Source organism: Cygnus atratus, chromosome 8 (assembly GCF_013377495.2).
Source record: "Cygnus atratus isolate AKBS03 ecotype Queensland, Australia chromosome 8, CAtr_DNAZoo_HiC_assembly, whole genome shotgun sequence".
Taxonomy (NCBI): domain Eukaryota; kingdom Metazoa; phylum Chordata; class Aves; order Anseriformes; family Anatidae; genus Cygnus; species Cygnus atratus.
Genome location: NC_066369.1, coordinates 11,083,603 through 11,108,013, shown reverse-complemented (window position 1 = coordinate 11,108,013; position 24,411 = coordinate 11,083,603). Strand labels below are relative to the sequence as shown.

The following is a 24,411-nucleotide window of genomic DNA, read 5'->3' as shown; positions in this document are numbered from 1 at the left end:
CAGCATCAGCAGCTTCCCTTTGTGCTGCCTCAGAGCGGGCATGCAGGCGGTATTACTATCATATGTACATTTTCCCGTCTATTCAAAAATATGGTGGTTCGGTGTTGGCAGACTTTAAGGTTTTTTAGTCTGAAAAATTTCTTTGAAGTTGGTTTTGTGCCTCTCGCCTTCAGGAAGCTCCGTGTGCACAGATAGGGGTATCTGGGCTCGTGTCTCTGGCTTACATTTTCACTTCATTCATTCCATCCCATCCCTCCTAACCCATCCCTCTTTTCTTTCGGGACTGTAATGAATTAATGATTTTATGTAAATTGGGTGTTTGATGGACTTAGGAGGTGTGCCCTGGGACTTGTTTAAGCTATCACATAGGAAATGCATCATCTGTTTCATGTTTTCTGCAATTGCCATCGTTTTTATTTTTCCTTTATTTCTTCTCCATATTTTCTAATGTGTGTATATATATTTTTTTATTTTTTCTTAGACGCATTCTTTAAGCACATTTAGACCATTTGCCTGGCTTTAAGGATTTAATTGTTTTCCAGTCCTGTCTCCCTGCCCTACCCCCCTATTTTCCACCTTAAATAGGAAGAAAAAAGCAACCATCTCCGGATTACATAGCTGATTGCTATTCAGTTCCCAGGAGGGAGGCACTGAGAGCTAAAAAGCAGGGGCTGGAGGTCTAGGCTCTCTGGTTAGATTCACTGAATGCCACTAATTAGGGTAGAGTAGCCGCTTACATATTTATTCATGTTTCAGAGCAGTTGGTGAATCAATTGAGTGAATGAACTGGGGCGGCCTCGGCGTTTCGTGTGGGTGAATACAGTTCAAAGAAGCCCCAGAACCTATTGAAGCTGATTCTTGCTGATACACACTGGTGTGGCTGTGGCAAAACAGTTCCTCTGTCCCGGGTCGCTTTGGGGTGACATTTTAGGCTCTCCTCATGTCCCCCCTTTGCTTCCCTGTCACTCTATGCACTTCCTGCTCTTGAGTTGATTCCATCCTCCGAAACAATTGCCAGACAAAACTGCTTAACTTTTGGTGAGAAGAAAATCACATCGTCTTTAAGGCCATCCTGACTCTGTTTGTGGTTAAAGTAATGGATTAATTTGCCTAAAGCTTAAATTAAAATCCTTGCAGGAAAGAAAATCGGGACAACAACAACTTGGCGCGGATGCTTTGCTGACAGATTTAAACAGTGCAGAATAACCTTGCCGTAGACGGTTTTCTTTTCTTGAAGGAGCAGATTGATTTCCCCGTAAACACCTTGAAGTGTTGTCTTTCACCAAAATCCTTTCTGAATTTAGCTCCTAATTGATAACAGCTCGCGGAGCATTTCGGAGCGGGAGGGTAACAGCCTCCTGGTCCCACCAGCAGCGAGGTTCGCACCCCATCTGCTCAGCCGCTACGAGCGACGTGCCGGCTACTTGAGCAGAGCTCGTGTCTGCTGCCGTGACGCTTTTCTACGAGGATGTGGTCGCGAGGCTAAAGCACAATGAGAGCAGCAAGAATAATGCTTTGGGGCTCTGCTTTCGTGGTAAGTGAGGTGCCTCATGGGCGGCTTGAGTGCGCATCGCAGTGTCCGGATTTCCTGGAGCAAGCGCAGCAAAAGCTTTCAAATGCCAGGTCAGAGGAGCTCTGAGCTCCTCCCTGCTTTTTCCCGCTGCTCTTTTGAGTGCTAGAATATTTTGGTTCTGTCACCTGTGCTTTAAATAAGGAACAGTCTTTAATTTAACCACTTGTGCAAGCAGTAAAGTTTCTGGTGAGCCGTAGCTGCGGAGTGGGCATTACCTTGTTGGCTGCTGCTTGGCAAAGGTGCAGCATGCAGCAGGATCAGGCATGGGGCTGGTGTTTTTTTACAGCGAAGTATGCTTTGTGTCTTTTACCCTTAACAGAGAAAGTGCCTGTGTGTAAGGTAAGAGCATATAGAGGCAGAGAGACGTGAAGGTAGGATGGAGAAAGGAACTGGGTCCCTAATATCCAAAATGCATTAATTCCCCCCCCTCTCCCCACTGTCTTGAAAAGCTAATCCAGCTGTTAACATGGAACAGCGACACGCTAAAATGTTCTGATTCATCTCGTTGTTCTTGTGTGGGGTACCGCAGGGCGAAGCTGCGGCTGCTTATCCTGATCCTGGCCTCCTGTGCTTCAGCTTGGCTGTGTGAGCTGCTCTGCGAGCTGCCGCGGGGCGCCTCGCTGCGCCTCTGCCTTCGCTCACCGGCCAGCACGGTGTTTTCCCCCTCAGCACACTGGCTTCTAGTTTGTGTTTGGATGCAGGACGTACCTTTCGTGTTGGCGGTTACTGTGCGGTTTGTGTACCCCCTTCCTACCAGGTTTTGTTCTGCAAGCAGTAGGAATTGCTGAAGGGTTCCTTTTGCTGCTTTATTTACGAAGTGCCAGCAGTGCTGCACGTTGAGCTGGGAGGGAATCACAGGCCTCTAAATCTTCTCATTTAGGGTGTAAAAATCCTTTTTAAAAGGATTCCCGTCCCGGCCTGGCAGGGATGCTGCAGGAGGAGATGCCCGGTGCTGCACAAAGAGGGAGACTGACGTATAAGACAGGCAGACAAGTGAGCACGGTCCTGGTCCCTGCTGCATTTTAATCTTAAACTAAAATTACCCCTTGAACACAGAAGCCCTGTTGAGCAGTTGCAATGGGCATAAGCTCTCAAATCGACCCCATTTTAAAGGCCATCTTCCATCACCTTGGAGGAAGGGCATTTGATCCCCAGCTTCTTCCTTCCACGTGCTTAAATCATAGCAAAACTTCCGATTGCAAAGAGGCATCTGAGGAGCGCTTCTGTGGCTTGAATCGGATTAAAACGAGCCCTTTAAGTGCAGGATTGAGAATAAGGGGAGGCAAGGGACGCTGCTGAAGAGTGTGTTTAAAACTCCAAACTTGTGGGGGGGACCTGCACCGGAGGCCTTGTGCTTATCTCGACGCGACCGCGGTGTCTCCGGGCTGTAGCGAGCAGCAGGGTGGGCTCAGCTGGGTGCTGCGCCCGTGCGGGAGGGAAGGGCCGAGCCGTGGTAGGCTTTGTGGTGGCGTGAGGATCTGACAGCATCTGTCGCTGTGATATTGTAAGAACTGAAACAGAAGAATTACCGTCTTGAGGAGATAAGCAGCTACCCTTAATGTTCCTTTGCTGGTGTTTGAACTCTCTAAATAATGGATATTTCAAAAGAAAAATGCTGGTTTAAATCGTGCAAAACGTTTATGAAGACATTAGTGTAAACACTGATGAGAATTAAAAAGCTTTTTTATTTAATTTTTCCTGGGAAGTTGGAAGAAGCTGTATGCTGACTGTAAAGGTCCCCTGGTAAAATCTTGCACAGAGCCATTCTTGAGTCCCGTGGCATTTCTCCGAGATACCTCAGAACCATATTTTTCTTCATCTGATAATTGCTTGCTTATTATCTTCTTGCTAACTGTTTGCTCTTAATAGCCAGTAACATAAAAAAGAAAAATAAAAAAGGGAAAAATGAATTCGAATAGTGTTTGTTCCCTGGGGAGAAATTAAGCCATCAATAGCGTGTTTAAAGGAGGTTTGTCTTTGTGCTGCGTTTCTGCTTTCCTCCGTACGGGGAGCTGGTAGCTGGCTCTGCATCATTTGTTTTGTCTTTCTGGTTGCTCTTAATATTAATTGAAGTCTTTCCCAAGACACAGTTTTGTTATTCTTCCCTTACTCATTACTCTCCCCCCTGCTCTGACATCCCCAGCTCTCATGTGTCTGAAGAGTTTTAAGAGGAGTGTTGGTTTTGTTTTTCTTGGTAGTGGTGGTGGTTTGTTCACCTGGCCCTTACTGCCAGTTATTAATGGTTTTATTTCTTTGCTTAACTTACAAATTGTGTTTGTTCTGTTATTGTCACAAGGATGCAGATGGTTTCCTGGGGTGATGGGTGTGGGTCTCCTATCAGCTCCAATTATGCAAAATGATTTTCAACAATTAGCCGTAACTCCTGTATGCCTGTCCCCAGCGAGGTCTCCAGCACGCGGGGTGCTGGCAGGAGCAGGGCTTCCCTTCCCATTCCCCTTCCCCGTCCTGTCCTGCCTCGACACTGGCAGCATCACGATGCCGGCAGCATCACTCTGCTCCTCCCCGCATTTTTAAAAAGCTATAATGCTGCTCTTAATTGCACCTTTTCCCTACAGATTTTCAGCATCGCTGCTGGCAACGTGCAGGAGGAGGCTGTAGCGCGTCTCCAGCTCCTGCAGACACTTGCACCATGCCTGTACCTGGGGAAGGCAGCAAGTGCTTGGTGGGATGAAATGTCTCTGTTTTGGAAACTTTCTGCAGTCCTTCCCTCCCTGCTAGTCCGAATGGATCTTCTCCTTGCTGGACAGGAAAACAGCCCCTTCTGAACTAGTTTCAACAACGTTAAATACGTTGCCTTTCTTCTTTTCCTGCTGGTAGTTGCTAGCTTGAACGTCAGCAACCCATGTGGTTTTGGGTGCATTTAATGTGACCGGTCTCTGCTGTGCTGGAGCGTGGCTCCAGCTCAACCTTCCCATGGTGTGGTCACAGCGATGGAAACAAGTCGTTGTTCTGGGTGTCAGGGCTTTTTCTTGAGCCTAATCCCTTACTGTGCAAAGTCAGAATGGGTGCTGAAGTGCTTTGTCCAGTGCTGGTAACTACCAAAACCAGGGTGCTTGGTTAGGTGGGCTGAGGGCTACATCTGAAACGGCCGTTTCTGGTGCTGCACGAGGTGGAGAACAGATGCCAGTAACTGAGCAAAGTCTTCTTGGAAGTTTTGAGGTAGGGCAGTTACTGAAAAAGCTCGAAGCCCATCTTTTGATTGTACAGACAGTTGTACCGGGACTGCTGGGTGCGAGGAAAAAGCCTGGCTCTCAGAGGAGTCCTAAGGGAGCTTCTGCACGACTGTTGATGCCTCTACTCCTGTGCTGTCCTTTTAAGCCAGAAGAGCTGTGATCAAGTCCTGTTTGTGCAGCCAGTTCGGCACCCCTGCAGGCGGGCAGCTCCCGCAGCCTACATCTGTCTGGGGACTGCAGATCCTGACGAGGAGCAGAGCTGCTTCGGATGTGAGCCTTGGTTGGAACAAGCGCGGCAAGGTCACCCGGGCTGCTGGTGTAGCACAACTGAGCTGCTCGTCAGGCTGTGCCTGCACTCGTGGCTCTGTCACGGTGAAAACGGGAGTCGTTTCTGGGCCTCTTATTTCAGCATGGGTTAGCACCCTTCTTGGAGGGCTTGCTTGTCCGCACCCTTTCTTTTCCAGCTGTTCTTAACCAGGGAAGGCAGGTATTGTGAGTCCTGTCGCTGGGCGATGTCTCCTGGCAGTCAGGTCTGTCATACAGCATTAACAGCGTCTTCACGGTAGTTCGTGGAATATCGTTAGGTATTTGTGTTACTTCTCTTAATTTATTTTTTTTTCTGTCACAAGTTTCTGCCTCACTGTCCTTCACGTGGGAGGTGCCACGTGGCCTGGGTTTTGCAGTTCTGCTGGGAGCACCATTATTTCCAGTAGCACAGAAGGTGAGGTGTTGTAAAAGTCTTGGAACATCGTGGTCATGTGTGAGCAGAGGACAACGGGGGAAGCTGAAACAGCACTGACAGTGGGCAGAATTTGGAAAACCCAATGGTGCCCAGTTCTAACAGCAACACTGGGGACAGTTGGCCTGGAAGCTGGGATGTGAGCTTACAGAGCCCTGAGCTCTTTCTCCCCCTCCCTTTTCAAGCTATTTGGAAATGAAAGGAAAGAAGTCTTTTAGATCCTCTTTTGGCTCAATAGGATTGATCTAGACATGCCGTTTGCATGTCTGCTGAAGGCTTAGAACCTTTTCCCTCTGAAATAAGAGAATTCAGAGGTCAGCTTCAAAGCGCGCTTGCCCAGACAGCTTTGTGGAGCTGTTGTCACAGCAGCACGCAGATAGCAGAGTGCGTGTCGATGGATCCCAGTCCCAGCATAACCATGCTTCTGCCATGGTGACTTCTGCCTAGCATCTGACAAGGGCTACTGCCTTGTTTGCTGTTTGCAGAATGACTTTTTAGCTCCCCTGCCACAGAGCAGTGCTTCCAGACTACAAAACCCAGCAAGCACCCTTTGAGCTGCAGAGCCCACGGCTGGCCAGCTGGGCAGCATCTTCTGATCCCATCGTGCTTTTACGTTGCCAGTCTCTTCTGCACCTGGTTTCTTACCAGGATGGTGTCATTGCTTTAGAGTTTGTGCTTGTGGAGTCACAAATACAAATAATTTATAGTAGACACTTGGTTATACATCTTGCTTGTAGGCGTGTTGTGGAGGTTGCTTTTTCTTCCCAGATAAATAAGCCATCTACAAGAAGCCTGGTGGTTTGCTTGAAAGATTCCAGTGATACAACCTAAAAATAAGGAAGCAGATTTTTTACTCACCTGAAAATCATAATTTCTGAAGGTATTTTAAAAGAGATTCCTTTCATTCTGGGTTAATTGACAGAAACAAAATGGTGAACCAAAACCTGAGACAACTCGTACTGTTGACCTGCAGCAGCTCTTCCCTCCTCCTTTCCCTGCCTGCACATAAACTCTGCCTGTGCGGACAGCACCAACCTCATCTGCTACCTGACTGGTCATTTCTTATTACTAGATTTAGGGAAATAATTTAATAACCAAATCTAATTTGGGCTAGAGCAGTCATTAAGTGGCGAGCTGACCAGCTCATCCGTGACGGTTTCGAAAAGCAGGTATAGTCTGCTATACTTCTTATTATTTTTGGTGTTTTTTTTAGTGTTAACTAATGCATGAAGCCTCTTCCTTGCTGATTTCATAATATTTTATTTCAATCCACTTTTTGTGGATGGAATAAATTCTGAGAGAGGTGCACATCATTACACATGAGTGTGGAGTTTGCAACTCAGAAGTGAAGGTAAAACAGCATGAAAGCAAACGTTCCTTCCATGCAGTACAGGGGGAGCAGAGTCTGCTTCCTCTCTTCGTATAGCAAGAAGAGATTTCTATATCTATGCTTTGAGCACTTAAAAGCATTCTCATGCAGAAGTTTATTTGCCACAAGATTGGGCATGAAAATGTATGGTGAGTAATTCATTTATTAGAAGCTGTGAGTGAGTGATACCATTTGCAGCTGATGCTAGTGTAGCTTTCTGCACTGAGGAGGGAGTTGCCTTGTGGAAGAATCCTTCCTGTGGAAAAATCCCCCAGTAAACATGAGGACAACACGTTAAGGATGTACAGATGATCATCGTTCTTGCATTTGAGCTACACAGTTGGATTTTTAGCTGTAAAACTTTTCACTGTACCATGTAAAAGGTTAGGAAACTACAGTCCTGGTGCTGTAGAATCGTCAGGGATGTTAGGAAATGGTGATGGTTGAGTAGAGAGAAAGAACTGATGGGGGGTTTGGAAGCAGATGTGTTTCTTCTTTAGTGACTTTTTTTTTCTTAGAATTTTGAGTGGTGGGTAAAAGCTGCCTTTTTTTCTTTTTGTTCTCCCTTTCTTTTTTTCCTTTTCCATAGCATGCTACAAAGCCTAGAAGTATAAGCAGTTGCTGTCTTCCTGGACCTAGGCACAAGAAAACTTCCCTTTAAATTGAAATCCTGCTAACTTTGCTAATTTTTCAGAGCCACAGTCCCACTGTTGCTGTCCTAGTCGAGCCCAATGCACAGGGTTTTTTGTTAGCAAGCGGCCAAGAACAGGGTATGGAAAACATTAAAAGTTTAGCATAGTCAAACAGACAGTGGTGATATTAAACTTGTGGTCACCAGTCCAGTATGATTTAATGTGTTTAATGCTGACATTTAGTCTGACTTTTTTATACTGAATAGACCACAGAGTCCTCCTAAAGAAAAATAAATAAAATTGCCTCCTCTCCAGCTGAAGTGTTGAAATAGGCTTACTCAGATAAAACTATTTTGTGGCAAACAGAAGGTGATTCAGAGAATTGCACCAGTGCTGCTCCCATAACAAAGCTAATTAATCTTTTTTAATTAGTTGCCCCTTAAAATTCGGTATGATAAAGACTGAAGGATTTTTTGTTAATGATGCCCTTTCAGAGGGCACTGTTCTAACAAAGCAAACCTTTACCGTCTGTTTTCTTGTGTAGAAGTGAGTAAGCTGAGCAGGATGCTGATCACTTGTTTATATCCTACAGCTGCAGAAAACAAGAAATTGGATGTACAGTTCACATTCGCTGAGAAATCAGTCCATGTGCCAGCTTGGGAATGCCACTTGCATGTTAATTTTTCAGTTCAGGTTCTATTTTAGGTGTGCCAGCATCTGAACTCTGCGCAAGCTAGGAAGTGTGGAGACAGGGGAATGCGTCTGGACTGCTCCGGCTCACCACTTGTCTTTGCAAGGAGGAACAAGAGGCTTTCAGGCTCACTGTGCTGTCTTCTATTCACAGCAGGCAGTTGCATAGGAAGATGAGGTCAGGAAGCTGCAATATCGATTGGGCTATCTTCTTGGCAGCCTTGTTCATCGTGGATCCTTGGCAACATCGTGGATTTTAGGGTAAATGGACTATTAGGGCTATAGAAAATGAACAAAAGGAAGGTTACCACTGGTCCTTCTTGGCAGCGATAGCTCGATGCCTTTTAGCAACAGCTTCTGTTGTCATGGAGCTTCTGAATCCAAGGCCAGTTTCTGGCACCATCATTTTCTCATGGCAGAAATGTTGTCCTGTCCTAGCCTTGGGGGGAAAAAAATAAATAAAGGCAATAGCCTTGGCAGCACTTGCCTATTATTGCAGTTAAATCGCTGAACTGCAGTGGGAATGGAACCAAAGGGAAACCTTTTCACAGAAAACCCTGATTTTTTTGAAAAGCTGGCATCCACCATGGCCTGCAAAATATCTTTTATAAGAAGATGTTTGGATAAGATTTTTGAATAGTTTATACAGAACCTTGCTTTCCTCTGAGTCAGCAATGTTTTGAGGTCTAAATAGAGACCTGAATTCCTAATCTCAAGGTTTTTGGAAGGTCTTTCAATAGTGGCTTGTTTGTTTTAAAGCACTTTGCCCTCTTCTAAACTTCAGATACAGTGAAACAATTCTACAGACTTACTTATCATTTCCTTAAGTAATGGTAACGTAGCAAACAAGGTATTCATTTATTTGGCAATATGTTAGTTTAACACTGTGTTGCCTTAAGCTTCCTGTTGCCTAAATAGGTGTTGCTTGATTGAGTAGAAATATCTGTGGTCCTTCCTTAAGTCAGCTCTGTTTTGATACTCTGATTCCTGTCATTTGAAAAGCTTCAGGCAGCCAGTGAGCTAAAACTCTGCATATTAAGTACGGCACCGTAATTTTTAGCAGCTGCTGGGTCAAGGGCTAGGGCTCTGCAGGCAAGTCCAGGTCGGCCTTGCTGGCAGGGCCCCAGGGTATGGTGTTGCAACTGCTGTGGCTCTGCCCTTAGAAATTACCAGCCCCAAAGCAAGCAGAGCTGTTTTGTGTCCTTCTGGTACTTCAGGCTACCCGCAAAGGGGGATTTGTGTCTGGGCAGCAAGCGGGGCCTAGCAGTCGAGGCACGCGCCTGTATGGCTCTGCGAGCTCTGCCATGGGCCGAGATGGGTAATAACGCCTCAGGGCCACAGCAGCTTCTGCTCAGCAAAGAGGAGCTGCAGCCCTCTCATTTTGGGGCCTGTCTGTGCAAGGAAGGGAGTCCTGGGCCCTGGGAGGAGCCGCGGATCTGCAAGGATCAGTCCCCAGGAGCCAAAACCTGGAGTTTGGACCAGCCTCTGGGGCTCTTGCAGTTCTTTTCTGCAAGCTCTTGTTTGGATGGTGGAGTTGTAAACACTGCTCGTCTGTGCAGGACAGCGTTTTCTCTGTTTTGCTCTTTTGGGGTTGAAATAAGCATTGTCAAAGTCTAGAACAAGAAGGACTTTATCTAGCATTGCACCCACAGTCTTGTGTGGTGTTACTGGATCTTGCTGTCCAAACCCTTTGAAGTGTTAATGTAGTATATGTAGGTTTATGGTGTTTAATAACACTGCCACAAGCATTAAAAAAACAGAAATTTTCAACTGTTAAAAGTTTAATTGATTAATACTACTTTGAGGTTGTTTTGCTTACAAATTAATGCTAAGAGAAAAAGATTTTTTTGGTTGTGACAGTCCTGAATGTTTATCTGCCAGTGACTGATATTTTTTTTGTAGACACTCTTTTTGTCTCATTTTAAAAACATGCAGTTCAAAATCTATTTCTTGACCTTTTCAAGACCATTTAAGTAACTTAATTTTTTCTCTTTGTAATAACACTACCTTTTTTTAGTCTGTAAGACTGCATGAGAATTCAGGAAACTATGGCAGGTATGAAGAATCTGCTGTATTTCAATATTAGGAACACTTGGGTATTTGAGTATGACAGTGCTAAAATGTGCAATTACAGTGTGGGTTCCTTAATTTTTGCTCATTGTCTTTGACGTTCTGGACTTCTGGAGATGTTTCACTGTATTCCTTATAATAGCAAAGCGGCTGAATTGCTGCTTTAATTGCCAAATTTGACTTTAATTACAGAATTGTGCATAGTTCTTCCAAAAGAATTAAAACAGCCCCGAAACAGCTGGGGAGAAGTGAGGATCTGATCGTGGTCACCACAGTTTAGGCCCACTTTGAATATGAGATAAAGTATTTATTTTTCAGGAAGGACAAATGTGGTTTCCACACAGGACTTCTCATCTACTTGCCAGGCAGATTTTAGTTTGTTGCGGTGCTGCGTTCGTATTTGAAAGCTCAGAGGCTGAGCTGAGGAAGGAGCTGTTCTGTCGTCGATTCCTGGTAATACAAAACATGAAAGGTTTAAGCAAGGTCTTGAAGTGGCTTTTTTTATTACAGCCTGCCTCTTTGCTTATGCTGAAGTCTGAAAGTCTGGCACAGAGGTATGGTGTTGAGCACTGCTGATCGCTTCTCTGAAAATAGGGCTCCAAGAGAAAGCGAAGTCTTGGCTTGGTTTGTGTGGAGTGCCAGAGCAATGTCTTTCTGGAAGTGAAAATCTCCAAGCTTGATGTGAAGAAAGGTTGCTGGGCAATGAAATAGCACCAAAAAGCGGAATAGGGCTGAGACATTTGGCAAAATCTGAACCATTTGCTGAGGAGAGACTATTCAAAATTAGATATGAAGGAGGAGAAATAGTGGTAGCAAAGAGTTAAAAAGGTTATAGTGACGAGAATGGTGGCTGAAGCCTGTGAGTCCACCAAGAAGGTCAAATGAAGCCTTCAGTTAAGTTTGGCACTTTTCTTTTAAATAAAATTGTTTGCTAATCTGGCCTGAATAGTTTTCATGGCCAGCTTTGTTCTTAAAGAGCTAGATCTGTGTCTGTGGTGGGTTGGGGAACCAGGTACAAGCCCCAACCCAGAGCAGGCTGCAACAGGAGCACTGGAGTAGCTCGGGGACAGCAAATGACAAGGCTACAAAGGATGCGGTGTGGGTGCACAGCACCAGTTGTGCTCAGCTTGAAGCTTGGCTTTCTGTTGTGGTAAACCCAGGGAAGAAAAACAAAACTCCACCATAAGACCCAACCTTTGTTAAAGAGGTTTGCTCTCAAGTGTATTGGTGAGCTTGCCAGTGCCCAAGACTGGAGAGCAGAACAATTTCTGGGTGGTTAAATATGATAATTTAGCACTGATGTGAAGCAGCGGTAACGTGTCAGGGGCAGTTATGCTGCTACTTAATCTGCTTTTGTTTTTCACGGAAGATCTTTCCCTGATCTGGCTCATGGTGGGATGCTGGGGGGGAGGAAGGAGGAAGGGGACCACCCCGCAGCGGCTGCGTGCTGTGGGTGCACATGGGGACGGGACATGGTCCCCCCCTTTCCATGAGTGTGGGACCTTGTAACGGTAGGTGAGATGGTAGGTGTGAAGAGCAGCCTTCGCCCAGGGTGGCCCTACAAGTGCAGTCACACACAAGCTGGGTTAGGAAGTGGAAATGAAGTGTGCAGGATCTGCAATAGCACTTGAAGGGTGTAAAAAGATGATGGTAACTTTGGTCAAGGTTCAGCTACTCTTTGCGTGGGGTTTTTCCTCTCTGTCTTGGGGCAATTCCTTTTACGGTCAAATGCATGTTCCCTCAGAGGCCTTTGGACTTGATTGTTCTTCTTTCTCCACATGACGAAGAAGGTGGATTTACTCTGAAGAAATATTTCCAATTGGCAAACGGCAGCCATTTAGAAAATTGTTCCTATATTCTTCTGTTTCAACATTTTTTTCTGTTTTCTTTTATAGACACAGATGAAGACACAGTGAAAAGGTGTTTTGCCACGTTTGAAGAGAAGTTCTTCCAAACCTGCGAGAAAGAACTTGCCAAAATCAACATTTTCTATTCAGGTAAAGTGCATATTTGTGTATATTTGTGGAAAATACAGCAAGACAAAAGGAGTCTGAAGCTCCCAGACTTTCAGAATAGCCACAGTGTTCACGAAGGTCTACCATCAGGTAATTATAGGGCACGTTTATATGGGAGACTGCTCTGGTTTAATCACAGATGTGGAACTAAAGCCATGGTTTTTGGATGGAAGAAGAATGAAGGGCAGGCAATTTCATTGCTTTGTAATAGCATCCTGCTGAATTTTGAAGATGCTCTTAAATTTAAGTGGCAGCTTACATATAGGGCACAGTTTCTCAGCTTACCCATGGTGGCAGGCTACTGTGCTTGTTTTAGGAATAAGTGCAAAGCTCCCTAGATGATGTTTTCAGAGCTTTTGCTGGGCGAGGTATCCTGGACTTGCTGATGTATGGTCACTTGTCTGTCTTGATGTGTTCAATAGGTTTTTAGGCACTTAACTCTTACTCTTGCAACTTTTCATATTGGATCAGCCAGTAGCAATTTGTCACTGGCTGTATATACAATCCTGTTTACTGAATTTGAGTAAAAATGTAAGGGTGGTTAGAGTAGGGGTTCCTAGGGTTCATATTTCAAAGTGCTGTTTGTTTTCCCTGAGAAAGTTTGCTTTCCCACCCTGTGTTTTGAAAACAAACTTCAGAATGGAATAATCAGAAATTTGCCGTGTAATATTGCTACAAAAGGCTTTGTAATAGTGTGTCCTAGTTTCACCCACCATTACCTTTGAGCTGGTTTTTGGCCTCTTTTGGTAAGGTTTAAAATGGGTTTTCAGCTGGAAAACAGTTTAAATATGGATACAGGGATGTACTGACTGCTGCCATGCTTTCTCTTAATGTGTTCTTGATTTATTAGCCTCTTGCAATAAACAGGCTTTTGCAGCACTCCATAGTCGCCTTTTTCTATTTTTGATTTCAGTCTGGTAACAAAGACAAAGTTGAAGTGTGCAAAACTATTTTAATAACTATCAGGCGATGACTTTGTTGCTAGCAGAGTCTGGGTGGTGAAGATGAGAATAGCTGAAAGCACAATAGATGCAGTAAGGGTACACTGCAACTTGCCTCTGTTCGGCTTCCATGTAGGGAAAGCGAATCTCTCTTGGGCTGGCTATGCCAGCTCTCCCGGCTCTGTGGCAGTGCTATTTTGCTCTAGCCATAGTGGGTGCAAGGAAAAGGGTAAGGGGAGATTTGTAGGCAGAAGCAGTGTGCTTTGTTGGGCCTGCTGTACACTTTAGCCCGTAGGCATTTTTCTGCATACAGTTCATCTATACCTAACTACACTCAGAACAGTTCTCAATTTTGTTTCACCTTGAGATCTTTTGCAACTCTGTGCATGAAGTTCTTCAATTCATATGCACAATGCAGGTGATAATTTTCGCTAATGAAGACCTGTTAGCACATACACACCCACATATATAGACCCATTCCCTCATTGTATAAAACGCCACTCATAATACAAGTAAGGTTTTTTCCATTTGCTGTCATTTCAAAAACTTACAGGAGAGAACACATACAATTTGAAAATCGCTTGTGATAAGAATTAAATGAGTCTTTTATTTGCAGAAAAGCAATGTGACCTTAACAGCCTGGAAATCCTTTATTAGGCTTACTAACATTAAACTACACCGAGGAACCACCGAAGGAACGTTTCTTGCCTTGCTTGTGTCTGAAATATGTCAAGTCAGACCCTGTTGTAACTCCAGGCAGGCAGTGGCTTGCATTATGGCCTGGTTCATGCTATTTATTATAGGCTTATTATATGGTTTATTATACATTTGTCTTTACAACAATAAATATTGTCCACTTGCATGAAAGCTAATACTTCTGCTGATCTCTGTTTTATTTCCTTGTCTCCTTTTCCTGTCCTGAGGGCTCCTCAATGAGCGCTGCCTGCTGCAGGATGCCTGTGCCTTTCACTCTGTGCTCAAACATTGTCGGCTCGCATCAAACGTAGCCTGAATTCCCCAGGCCATTATTCTGGCTTTGTAGGAAGGAAAACTGCCATTAAATAAATCTGATTTGATAAACAGTTTGTGATTATTTGGACTGCTCTCAAGTAAACTTACACACACTTGAAAGAGAAAAAAAAAATCTAGTAGTAATATTTTCAGATAGTTCCAGCAGAGGAGTGCCTGTTCAAGAGCTAAGATTTCTTTTGTGGCCAGTTTTGGTTTGTTTGGGATTCTCTAGAGAGGAAGTTTGTTATAGTTTAAGTTAGTATAATCAGATTCTGCTTGTGCTGCTGTTCAGTTAGTAACATTTTTGTGTTAACTTGGGAGCTGCTTTTGTCATTGGTAGGAAACTGTGGCTTTAACTTGGTAAAGAGAATATTGAATGTGATACATACAAGTAGAAAAAAGAAGGAGGTCTAAGAGCACGTGCCTAAAATGCGCAGAGCAGCTGTGAGCAGGTATGGGCTATTAGATTGCCTGTTGAAACAGTTTTTGAGCGCAGCTATGACCATGTAGATGACCATTTTTCCAGACTGGAACTTGGGGAGCAGCTTGATGTTACGTATTTTTCGTGATCCTTATCTTTAAGCTTGGAAAATAGTCAAAAGCATCAGGGAATTGCATGGGCAAGGTCGTAACTCTTCAGTATTCTTTGATCAGGATCTAGGAGTACTTGGGGGGGGAAAGCTGCATTTTTATTGCAAGTCTTCTTGTTGAAGTCTGCCTCTGTTGATTTTGGATTTTTCCTTAGTCTTTGCCTTGAGATTACACTTGAGCTGTGCACTCTGTGGTCATCAGGTCGTGCAGGGTGCTGCAAAACAAGAGTGGTTCCAGTTTCTAAGTGTTTGCCGCTTTTTTTCTAACTCTTTTGATGGCATCCTTTTTTTTTTTTTTAAAGTCACTTTTCAGAGTGCTCAATTAGTGATAGCGGTGAATGTCCTTTCAAATAGTTTGGAATACATTGCAAATTGAGAAATTCATTTCTACTCTGCATTGTGGTTTCCCTAGGCAACTCCCTGGGAGGTTTTAAGAATACCAGCACACATTGTTTCTTATTTTTGCATCTGCAGTGACTCGATAATAAAATCATTCCGTAACGAGATGAACTGATTTGCGGGCTGGATAACTGGAGTTAGCGCAGGAGATGGGGCAGGGCTGCCATCCTCCAGGAGCGGCAGGTCATTACCAGACTGCTTCAGTTGTCTTTAAAAACCCATCCTCAGGGAACTGTGGGCTGCCCGTACCGATGGAGAGAGCCGTCTGGAAGGCAGGACGTGACTCTTTTCAGCAGCAACCTGATTTAGCTCTAATATTGGGCCAGCTTTGAGTAGGAGGTTGAATTAAAAGACTTGCAATAGTTCTTCCAAGCCACATTTTTGGATGATTAAGAGTGTTTATATTGGAGATGATGCTATTTAATGGATGCTGGTTTGCAAACAGATAGGAAAATTGCAGTAGTTCTCTCGCTACTTCAAAACATTATCTTTTTTTTTTTAATACCATGTTATTAGACTCTTGTATTTTAAGAATTTTCTGGACATAGGGACAGTGGAACATGTGCTTTCAGTTGAAAGATGTAAGTTTGAACACTTGCATATTTAATAATTTGATCCAAAGGAAATCTCAGTGTGTCACAGGTGGTTTAATATAACATTTTGAATATACAGGTAATGAACTTGTGTTATTTATATGAAGGCTTTTGATTCTAACAGATCCTCTAGCAGATATCTCTTACCTCTTCCAAAGGGAGTTCCTGAAGGGGGGAGGGAGTGGTTTTTTGGCAACCTGACCGCATGTGTGTTAAATATTGTGTGGCTGTGGACAGACACATCACACTGTGGGCTACGTTGTCTCCATTCAGTGGAGCCCTTGCAGCTGTGGAAGTTGTCAGAAAGGAGTCCTCCTTTCCTGTGCTTTTAAAACCTCTTACTGAGTTTATGATCAATAAAGTTATGGAGACTTTCAGGCTCTTTCATAACTGATTTTCCTATATTGATCTCCCTTTTCTGTTCAGAAGGGCTTTTTGCTTATGCAGGATGGATATTACCTTGTATGGGGAGGAGGAATTGAGAATTGCTATGAAGTTGTTCTATGAGGGGCTAATGTAGGGAATTAAATTGGCAAGCAGGAGCCTGCCAGGCAGAGCTTTGGGCTGTGGCCGGGTTGGTGCAGCTGGCTCCAGCTCCCAGCGCTCTGCTCCTGCCCTGCGAAGCTGCTCGGCGTCTTCGTGGCCAGCGCCTGCTTTGGTATGGTGCTCATCAGCACACACCACGACTGGTGCTGAGGCTGCCGAGGGAACAAAGCCTGGAAGGAACCAGTTGTACGGAACACAAAGAAAGGAGCGTTCAAGGGCAGGCCGGATGGGGCTTCGGGCAGGTGGGAGGTGTCCCTGCCCATGGCAGGGGGCTGGAACTGGGTGGGCTTCAAGGTCCCTTCCAACCCAAACCCATTCTGTGATTCATCACAAATGATGTCAGCTGTGCTGGTTGTAACATAAAAAGATTGTTGAGCACAAACGATTTTTTTCTGAAGGTAGGTAAAGCAGCATGTTTAAAGGAATCCCTTTTTCGTACTTGAGATGAAGAAGAGGACTTCCTCGTCATGAAAGCACATTCAGAGGGTCGTTAAACTCAGCTTAGCTGGCCCTTTAATCACTAACTAATGAGACAGGGCTTCTAACCAGTGTGATCCAAAATTGAGGGAAAGAGGGATAAATGATTACTGCAGGTTGTGGACAGATGCTGGCGGTGTTGTAGTTGCTGATCAAAGCAGAAGCAGTGCTTGTCACTGGGAGCTTGCCGGAAGGCTTGCACTGCTCTCCAAAATCCAGCGATACACGTGAAGTGTGTTTCTTCTTCAATTCCTTTGCTGTCATATAAAATGATAGCAGCCACATGGTTGGTTGTGAGTGAGCAGATTCTAAAACGTCGTTTGTGGGGCCGAGAAGCACTGCTTTATGGCCTCTGCTTTACGGGGTGGCTGCACAGATCCTGTGTGCAACAGCTGCCTGGGTTGGGTATCAGTAACGGGTGTCCAGACAGCCCAGGAGTGAGCATCATACAGTGGTGAAGGGATTGGAGTTCATGGCCATTGCTGCTTCAGCCCGTACTGCAGGGACAGCTCCTTGATTTTGACTATATTAATTAAGACCTGTCTGACATGAAGGCTTTTTTATTTTTCCAGAGAGTGTATGGTATACATAAGAGTGCACTAAAATCTTTAATGAGAAGGAACTTCATAAAAAAGAAATATGCAGAGCTGCTGGATTTAATGCTTAGTGGGTAAGGCCATGCAATAGGTTATTCTATGGAGTGATTTTTACCTTCAGGCATATTATTTGAGGATAAGGTATAGTGCTGTTCACAGGCTTGATAGGCAAGGTGCTACCACTCACCTGACTCTTCCTTCTTGTGCTAACAGAAAAGCTTGCAGAAGCTCAGCGCAGGTTCACTACTCTTCGGACGGAGTTACAGTCAACTTTGGACGCACAGAAAGAAGCCAGCGGGGCTTCCACGCTGCAGCGGCGCAGAAAGCCGGTCTTCCACCTGTCCCACGAAGAGCGTGTCCAGCATAGGAATATCAAAGACCTGAAATTGGCCTTCAGCGAGCTCTACCTCAGCCTCATCTTACTGCAGAACTATCAGGTACCCACCAGGGGAGGTGCTTTGACAAAGCCCTGTGTGTATGTGTCTCTGTGCTTGCGTTGCTTTCACTCGCCTCATTCAAGTCAGTTTTCAATTTCGTTTTGGCTTTGGGGTCCCTAGACAATTTCAAAGAAAGGATAAATCCCTAGCAGCCAACAACATAGTCCTTGTTGTGTTTTGTTGAGCTGGAAATGCTAAGCTGACCTGCAGAAGGACCTTTGATTCTCATCCTTTTCTGGGCTGTCCAAGCCCAGCACCCTTGGCATGAGCCTGGTCACAACGTGAAATCACTGCAGTCACACTGGGGCCACCTCCTTCTGCAGTGCGTTGTTCTGTGCAGGGCCAGGGCTGGGAAGTTGGGGAAGAAGCTCTCTAATATTTGTAGTGGAACTTGAAATGCTAGCATACTGTTTCCTCTTGGAGTTACCATGGTAGTATCTCTGACCTTTTATATCAGAATTTCTTGTTAAAATATCCATTTAAAATAATAAATATTTTTAATTCTGAAGAATACGGGCTCATTTGCCTGGAAAGAAGTATGAGGAAACAAATCTTTAGTTGTACTTGGATTTCTAGCAGGGAAGGGCATGATAAATATTGAAGACAATGATTTTGTTCCAAAAAGTTGAAACCTTTGATCACTTTTTGCTAGACTCACTCTGCTTGTAAATGTCTGATTGTGTTTATTTGTTTTGGCTTGTTAATTAAGAACATTTCATCTTTAATTCTTTAACTTAAATTTGCTAGAACTATATTTGGGTCTTTACCACCATTGATATTACACTGGAGAATTTTACAAAACTGAATTTGCTGTAAGAAATACTTGAATACCACTCTGCAGTATGGACAAAGCTCGATTCTTCCAAAATTCCCAGTGTTAGTACCTCTCCTAAAAATGATGCTATGTCACTGAGCACTTGTGTATATGCTGCCAACGCTTACTCATGCCAGATACCTCAACTGGAATTTCCTTCCTTTAATATCGGGTTTCCAGGTTGGAACATCTTTGTCCAGCTTGCACTTAGAACAAGTATCGGGCTGCCTTAAAGGAGAGCTCTCAGGGAAGTGTTGGGACCATCTCTTACAGCCATTATGACTCCTTGTTGTCATGGGGTGAGCAGAAATCTCTCCACGAATCCTGGGCACGGATTTACAGTTGCTGAAGCTATCTGTGGGTTTCTTTATAAAGCCCTGTAGCAGTTAGAGACAGCTTCTAGTTCAAGATCAAAGGTGGAGTATCCTTAGCTTTTCAGGAATGGAACAAAGCAACACTGACTGCTGTGATTTCTTCAATTTCTTTTAAAAAGCTCTTACGTCTGGTTACAAAAAAATCACTTTTGAGGCTTGATGAATTTAAATAGAGGATGACATAGGTCATTCCTCTGGAAAATCTTCTCCTACGCTACATTGATGAAAAAAGGCATCCTTCCCACTTATATTTTTACCTTTTCCCACCGTGAGTCCAGGAGCACTGTGTGTATGCTAAAAATTGATGTAAAAACCATCTCGATTTGATCATTCTCAGTTTCCAAAGGGACAGAGCTTCTCTCTACAGCATATCTTCAAAGAGAGAATAAGAAAATTAGTTCAGATTGGTATTGAAGTTGAGGACAAGGAGTACATGTACTAAAACAAGCATAAAGCCAAATCCCAGAATACTCATTTTAATCACATTTGAGCTTAGAATATAAGAATTAGAAATATTTGAGGCCTTGCAGTTTTGGAGAGGGAAAACAGTAACCTGGTGGGAAGATCGCATAGCTGAGGCCTTCGAGTAGGAGATCAAGTGAAGTCACCAGGGGCGTTATAGATATCCAGCCGTGGCTTTGACAAAATGCTGAAGGCTGGCATTGGGTTACTGAGGAAAGAAAATCCACGTGAAGCAAATTCCTCAGTCTGCTAGCAGTGAAGCAAGAGCAGAAGTTGCACACGTTGATTCGTAAGGTACACAAAGCAAACATGAAGTGAAACTATAACTTCGGGCCAGCTGTTACTTTTTAAAATTGCCTATGATTAAATTTCCATTAAAAGTAATTTATTAAGAGTAATTTAGAACTTTAGAGTATATTCATCTATTACCTATTTAAATGAAATACTGTGTTTCAGAACAAACAAATCTTGAGAAATTAATGTATTACATTCATGGGGCAAATAATGGAGGCTGATTCACTCTTACTAAACTGCTGTGTGTTTGCCTTGCTGGTGCATTTAACCAATGCACTTGTATACGAGCAAAGATTTTGAGTGTGCTGTTTCATCCTACTTGATGTTGCATAATATTATTTGCACTGTTTTTTTCACCTTTAATGGCAAAGCATGTCATTAGCCAATTCGCTTCATCAGATTCAATTAGCCACCTTCAGAAATGGAAGTCAGGCCTGGAGAAGGCCCCTTGCCAAATAGAAGTGTATTGAATAGCAAGAAATGCAAAACGCGTGACTGCGTAGATGGCACTTGGCTGTTCTCATTCGGTGTCATCGCTGCGGTGCCATCGTAACCCACGGTGTTTTTGTCATGCCATTGGGGTGGCAGGATTTGTGGGCTCTCACAAAACGGTATCAGTTCAGGCTGTGGAGCAGTCTCGGACCCAAACCAGCATTTTGGTGCATCCTATCCATTTCGAATTTATGAAATAGTGATCTGCTCTCCCTGGGGTGGGATGCTGGCTTTTCCGATAGAAAGTAATTAAAGTCTCTTGTCTGCAATAATGCAGATCACTAATGCATTGGCTTCCTGCTCCCATCTCCCTAGCCTCATTTCCCCACCTATATGGCAGGGGTCTGGTATTAAATCACTCTAAGCATAATTAGATTGAAAATAATTTCAGTGAGTAGTTGGCGCCTCTCCCTGGGGTATTGGATTCTGCGATTTTCTGTTTTTCTTTCCAAGCTACTTTCTAAGCTTTTTTTTGAAGTGACTCTTGCCACGGTCTGTCTGTTTTCCTGATGCCGCCCGAAGGAAACACAGAGCCTTTCGAGAGATGTTTTCTGTGCAATGAAACACAGGATTTCAAATGCATCTCGTCACAGCAATCGCCTGCTTTTAATGCAGCGTGGTGAGCTTTGCCTATCTTTGTTACTGCCCATTGCAAGGGTCTTGGGTCAGGGCTCGTACGTAACTTGGAAATCAACCACCATTTTTTTCCCTTTAATGCGGCATCGTGTTCTTATCTCCTGTGTCTGCAAGCCCAGAATAATTTTGCAGGCATCATGCAATGTGCTGTGAGAGCATGCTGTCCAGGGGATGCACTTCTCGGGGCTTCACTTGCAGTGTTTAAAATTTTCACAAGTTTTCTGTTGTACTAGGATTTCCCTTCTATAGTATGCTTATTCTGCAAACTTAATTTGAAACCAAAATAAAGATTGAAGAATCTAGAAATCAGTAGCCTAGTCTTTTCAGAAGGGGAAAAACCCTTGAAAGAGTTAATATGTGCCTTGCTTTGGGGGAGATGGGACAAAACATACTCTTCCTGCAGCTTTCTGTTTTTAAGAACTCATTACTGCTCGTGTAGAGACCAGTAACAGTGCATGGGATATACTCAGTCTGGTACCCGTGCATTATTCTTTAGAAAGGATATGTAACGTTTCTAATAAAGTGGTAATACAAAAACTTCCTGACAATAGATGCAAGAATTTTGATTCTTCTTATTCCTTGCTAGAGCTGGCATGTAACCACGTAACTTTCTTCTGAGCTGACTGAGGCTAACGGCCAGTAACTGTTCTCCTTGTCTGCAGAACCTGAACTTCACAGGCTTCCGCAAGATCTTGAAGAAACATGACAAGAACCTGGAGACGACACGAGGGGCGGAGTGGCGGGTGGCCGAGGTGGAGGTGGCACCCTTCTACACCTGCAAGAAAATCAATCAGCTTATCTCCGAAACAGAGGTAAAGATGCTGCTCTTCTTGTAACTAGAAAACAATGTGGTGTTCTCACTACTGCTTCCCGTAAGGTCTGCCTATAGCTTGTATTCACCACCAAGGCAACTGTTAATTGATTTTAAATTGCCACTGATTTCTGGCATTGCTTACATAATTTGTGTATGTTGTCTTCAGCTGGTAAATTTTCACTCTGAAAAGCTAATGCAGTGTTAGTTTATATTATATAATAATAACTGGATGTATTATGGTAAGCTTTTCATATCTTTGTTACAGTATATTGGAAGAGCATGGGGTCAGGGCTCAAATATAACTTGGAAATAGACTTATTTTTTGTTTTAATGCAGTATCATATGCTTATCATTAGCATGACCTTCTGCGATGTGTGTCTTTATCTCCGTAGGAAGTGGTGACCAATGAGTTAGAAGATGGGGACAGACAGAAGGCTATGAAACGTCTGCGTGTTCCACCTTTGGGAGCAGCTCAGGTGAACAAGTTATATAGTTGCTTCTTCTGCAACTTGTCGAGGTGCCAAATTAGATTCGACATCGGAACAAAGTAGTGAAAACACATGGATATGAGCATGCCCCACAAATTGCAAGGGGGAGCATGGTCACGTAATCTGCTTTAGTTCTGGAAAATACAGAAATAATTTTTCCTAATGCATGCAGGCAAGGTAATGAAGGGATGAGATAAATAATAAAGGGAAATCTGTGCTAGTAATAACGTATGCTTAGTGTTTGTGTGGTCTGGAACATTTTTTGAGAACCATTGAGATGCCCAAGCTCTGTTTCAACATGGCACAGCATCAAGATAGACAAAAGTATTATGCAGCCTTTCTAGTGCTGCACTTCAGGGAGGAAGAGTGCAGTCAGAGATGATTATTGTATCCCTAATTTTAAATTTACTCTGCAAATGAATCTAATTTTGCTGATAAACCCGTTCAATCCCCCTTAACTCCACCATTGCTTTGTTCACAGCCTGTACCAGCCTGGACTACATTCAGGGTTGGATTGTTCTGTGGATTGTTCATTGCACTGAACGTGACTGTCATACTTTCAGGTGGGTATCCTCAGCGGGAGCCAGCTGGCCCCGAGGCCCTGGTGTGGATACGTTCTTGTCACTTAGCGGGGGCCTAGATCTGAGCTGGGTGGTCAGCATGTTCTGGGTTAAATCACTTGGAGTCAGAGCATGCTGTAGTGAATTATTAGGGCTGCTCAGTAATAGGTTATGTCTTTTTTATGTTACCTACCTGGATTTTGAACTTGGAATGTATTGTGATTTGTTCTTATTTCCTCCTTACTCGTGGAGGGATATTCTGGAAGTGCAAAATCCATGTCTAAAGACTTCTGTTACTGTTCTGTGAGCACAGAGTCCTCTCCCACCTTGAGAGGTGTTTGTAGAACTTAACTTTTGCATAGCACTGGTTCCTTACAGAGAATGAGAACAGACATACAGCAATGTGAACACCTTGCCACTCGGGACATTTTCATCAGGACACGTGGCAATGCCACAAAGCTGTGCCAGGGAAGACTCAGACTGGACATTAGGAAAAAATGTCTTTACCATGAGGGTGGGCAAACAGTGGAACAGGCTTCCTAGCAATGCCCCAAGCCTGTCAGTGTTCAGGACGCATTTGGTTAATGCTTTAACTTTGGTTAGCCCTGAAGTGGTCAGGCAGTTGGACTTGATCTTTTTAGGTCCCTTCCAGCTGAACTATTCTGTTCTATTCTGTGTGGAAAGTTGTAGGATTTCAATGCCTGGTGCTTATTAATAGAATTAATTAAATCTTCCTTGTTGGCAGATTTTGGCAAGGTTGTTTAAAAGCTAGGATAAATTATTGCATATCTCAGACCTTGGTTTTATTCTGCTTTGCTCCTTCTGAGTTCGAACTTTCATTAGAGTAAAAGCCATGTTGGTACTCCAGATCCAGATGTGGTCCTTCATCACAAGCAGCTTTACTAATTGTGTGTGATTTCAGTAGCCTTGTAACTTGCTTAAGCAGTACAAAGGAAAATCAACATATAAACTCTTGCATTAGGGAAGCCCATGTCTGTACTTTGTCTTAAAAGAATAATTAGATATTTATAAAAAGAATAATCAGATATTTCTGTAATTGGATCCAATCTCCTGGGATAAAATTTCTCTGCTTTTAGAAGCTGTTTGCAAGTACTTCCCTTTTGGTCTTTCTGTGGTAGAGGCAGAAAGTTGACCCGTCTGTGTGAAGGGACCACTGAATGTGTAGAAGCTGTTCTTTATTCATCATATCTTTTGTTTGTGTAACTTACATGTTTGATCTCTGTGAGGTGCAAATAGGACTGAAGCCTGATACGTTCATTTTATCTCAGTAGTAAGAATGAAAAAGTGATACAGTTGTGAGAATGAATTCATAAAAATGATTAAACCTCTAAAGCAGATGTTACTAAACTAGTGGAATAATTGGTGTGTTTGTATCAGCAGACATGATCTGATATCTATAAGTTACTTCAGATATTGGGCAAAAACTGTATTCTAACTACAAATTTTGTTTTTAATTGGATATTACTTGCTAACCTCTATGCTACTTTTGCCAATTTGTTTTTATGATTTGATTGACTAAAGTAGGGTTTTAGAGTTGTATGTGTAGAATCTGTAAAACAGCATTAGAACATGACCATGAGTAGT

General features: G+C 43.6%; 1 protein-coding gene across 1 annotated transcript in view; it reads left to right on the top strand.

The window, feature by feature from the left end:
• XPR1 (xenotropic and polytropic retrovirus receptor 1) overlaps window positions 1-24,411 on the top strand; it is a 103,846-nt gene that overhangs the window by 50,915 nt on the left and 28,520 nt on the right. The window contains exons 3-7 of the mRNA XM_035537974.2: window positions 12,163-12,264; window positions 17,649-17,872; window positions 21,607-21,756; window positions 22,151-22,234; window positions 22,728-22,809. Of these exons, the coding sequence (XP_035393867.1) occupies window positions 12,163-12,264; window positions 17,649-17,872; window positions 21,607-21,756; window positions 22,151-22,234; window positions 22,728-22,809 (642 nt within the window). The remainder of the gene's footprint in view (window positions 1-12,162; window positions 12,265-17,648; window positions 17,873-21,606; window positions 21,757-22,150; window positions 22,235-22,727; window positions 22,810-24,411) is intronic.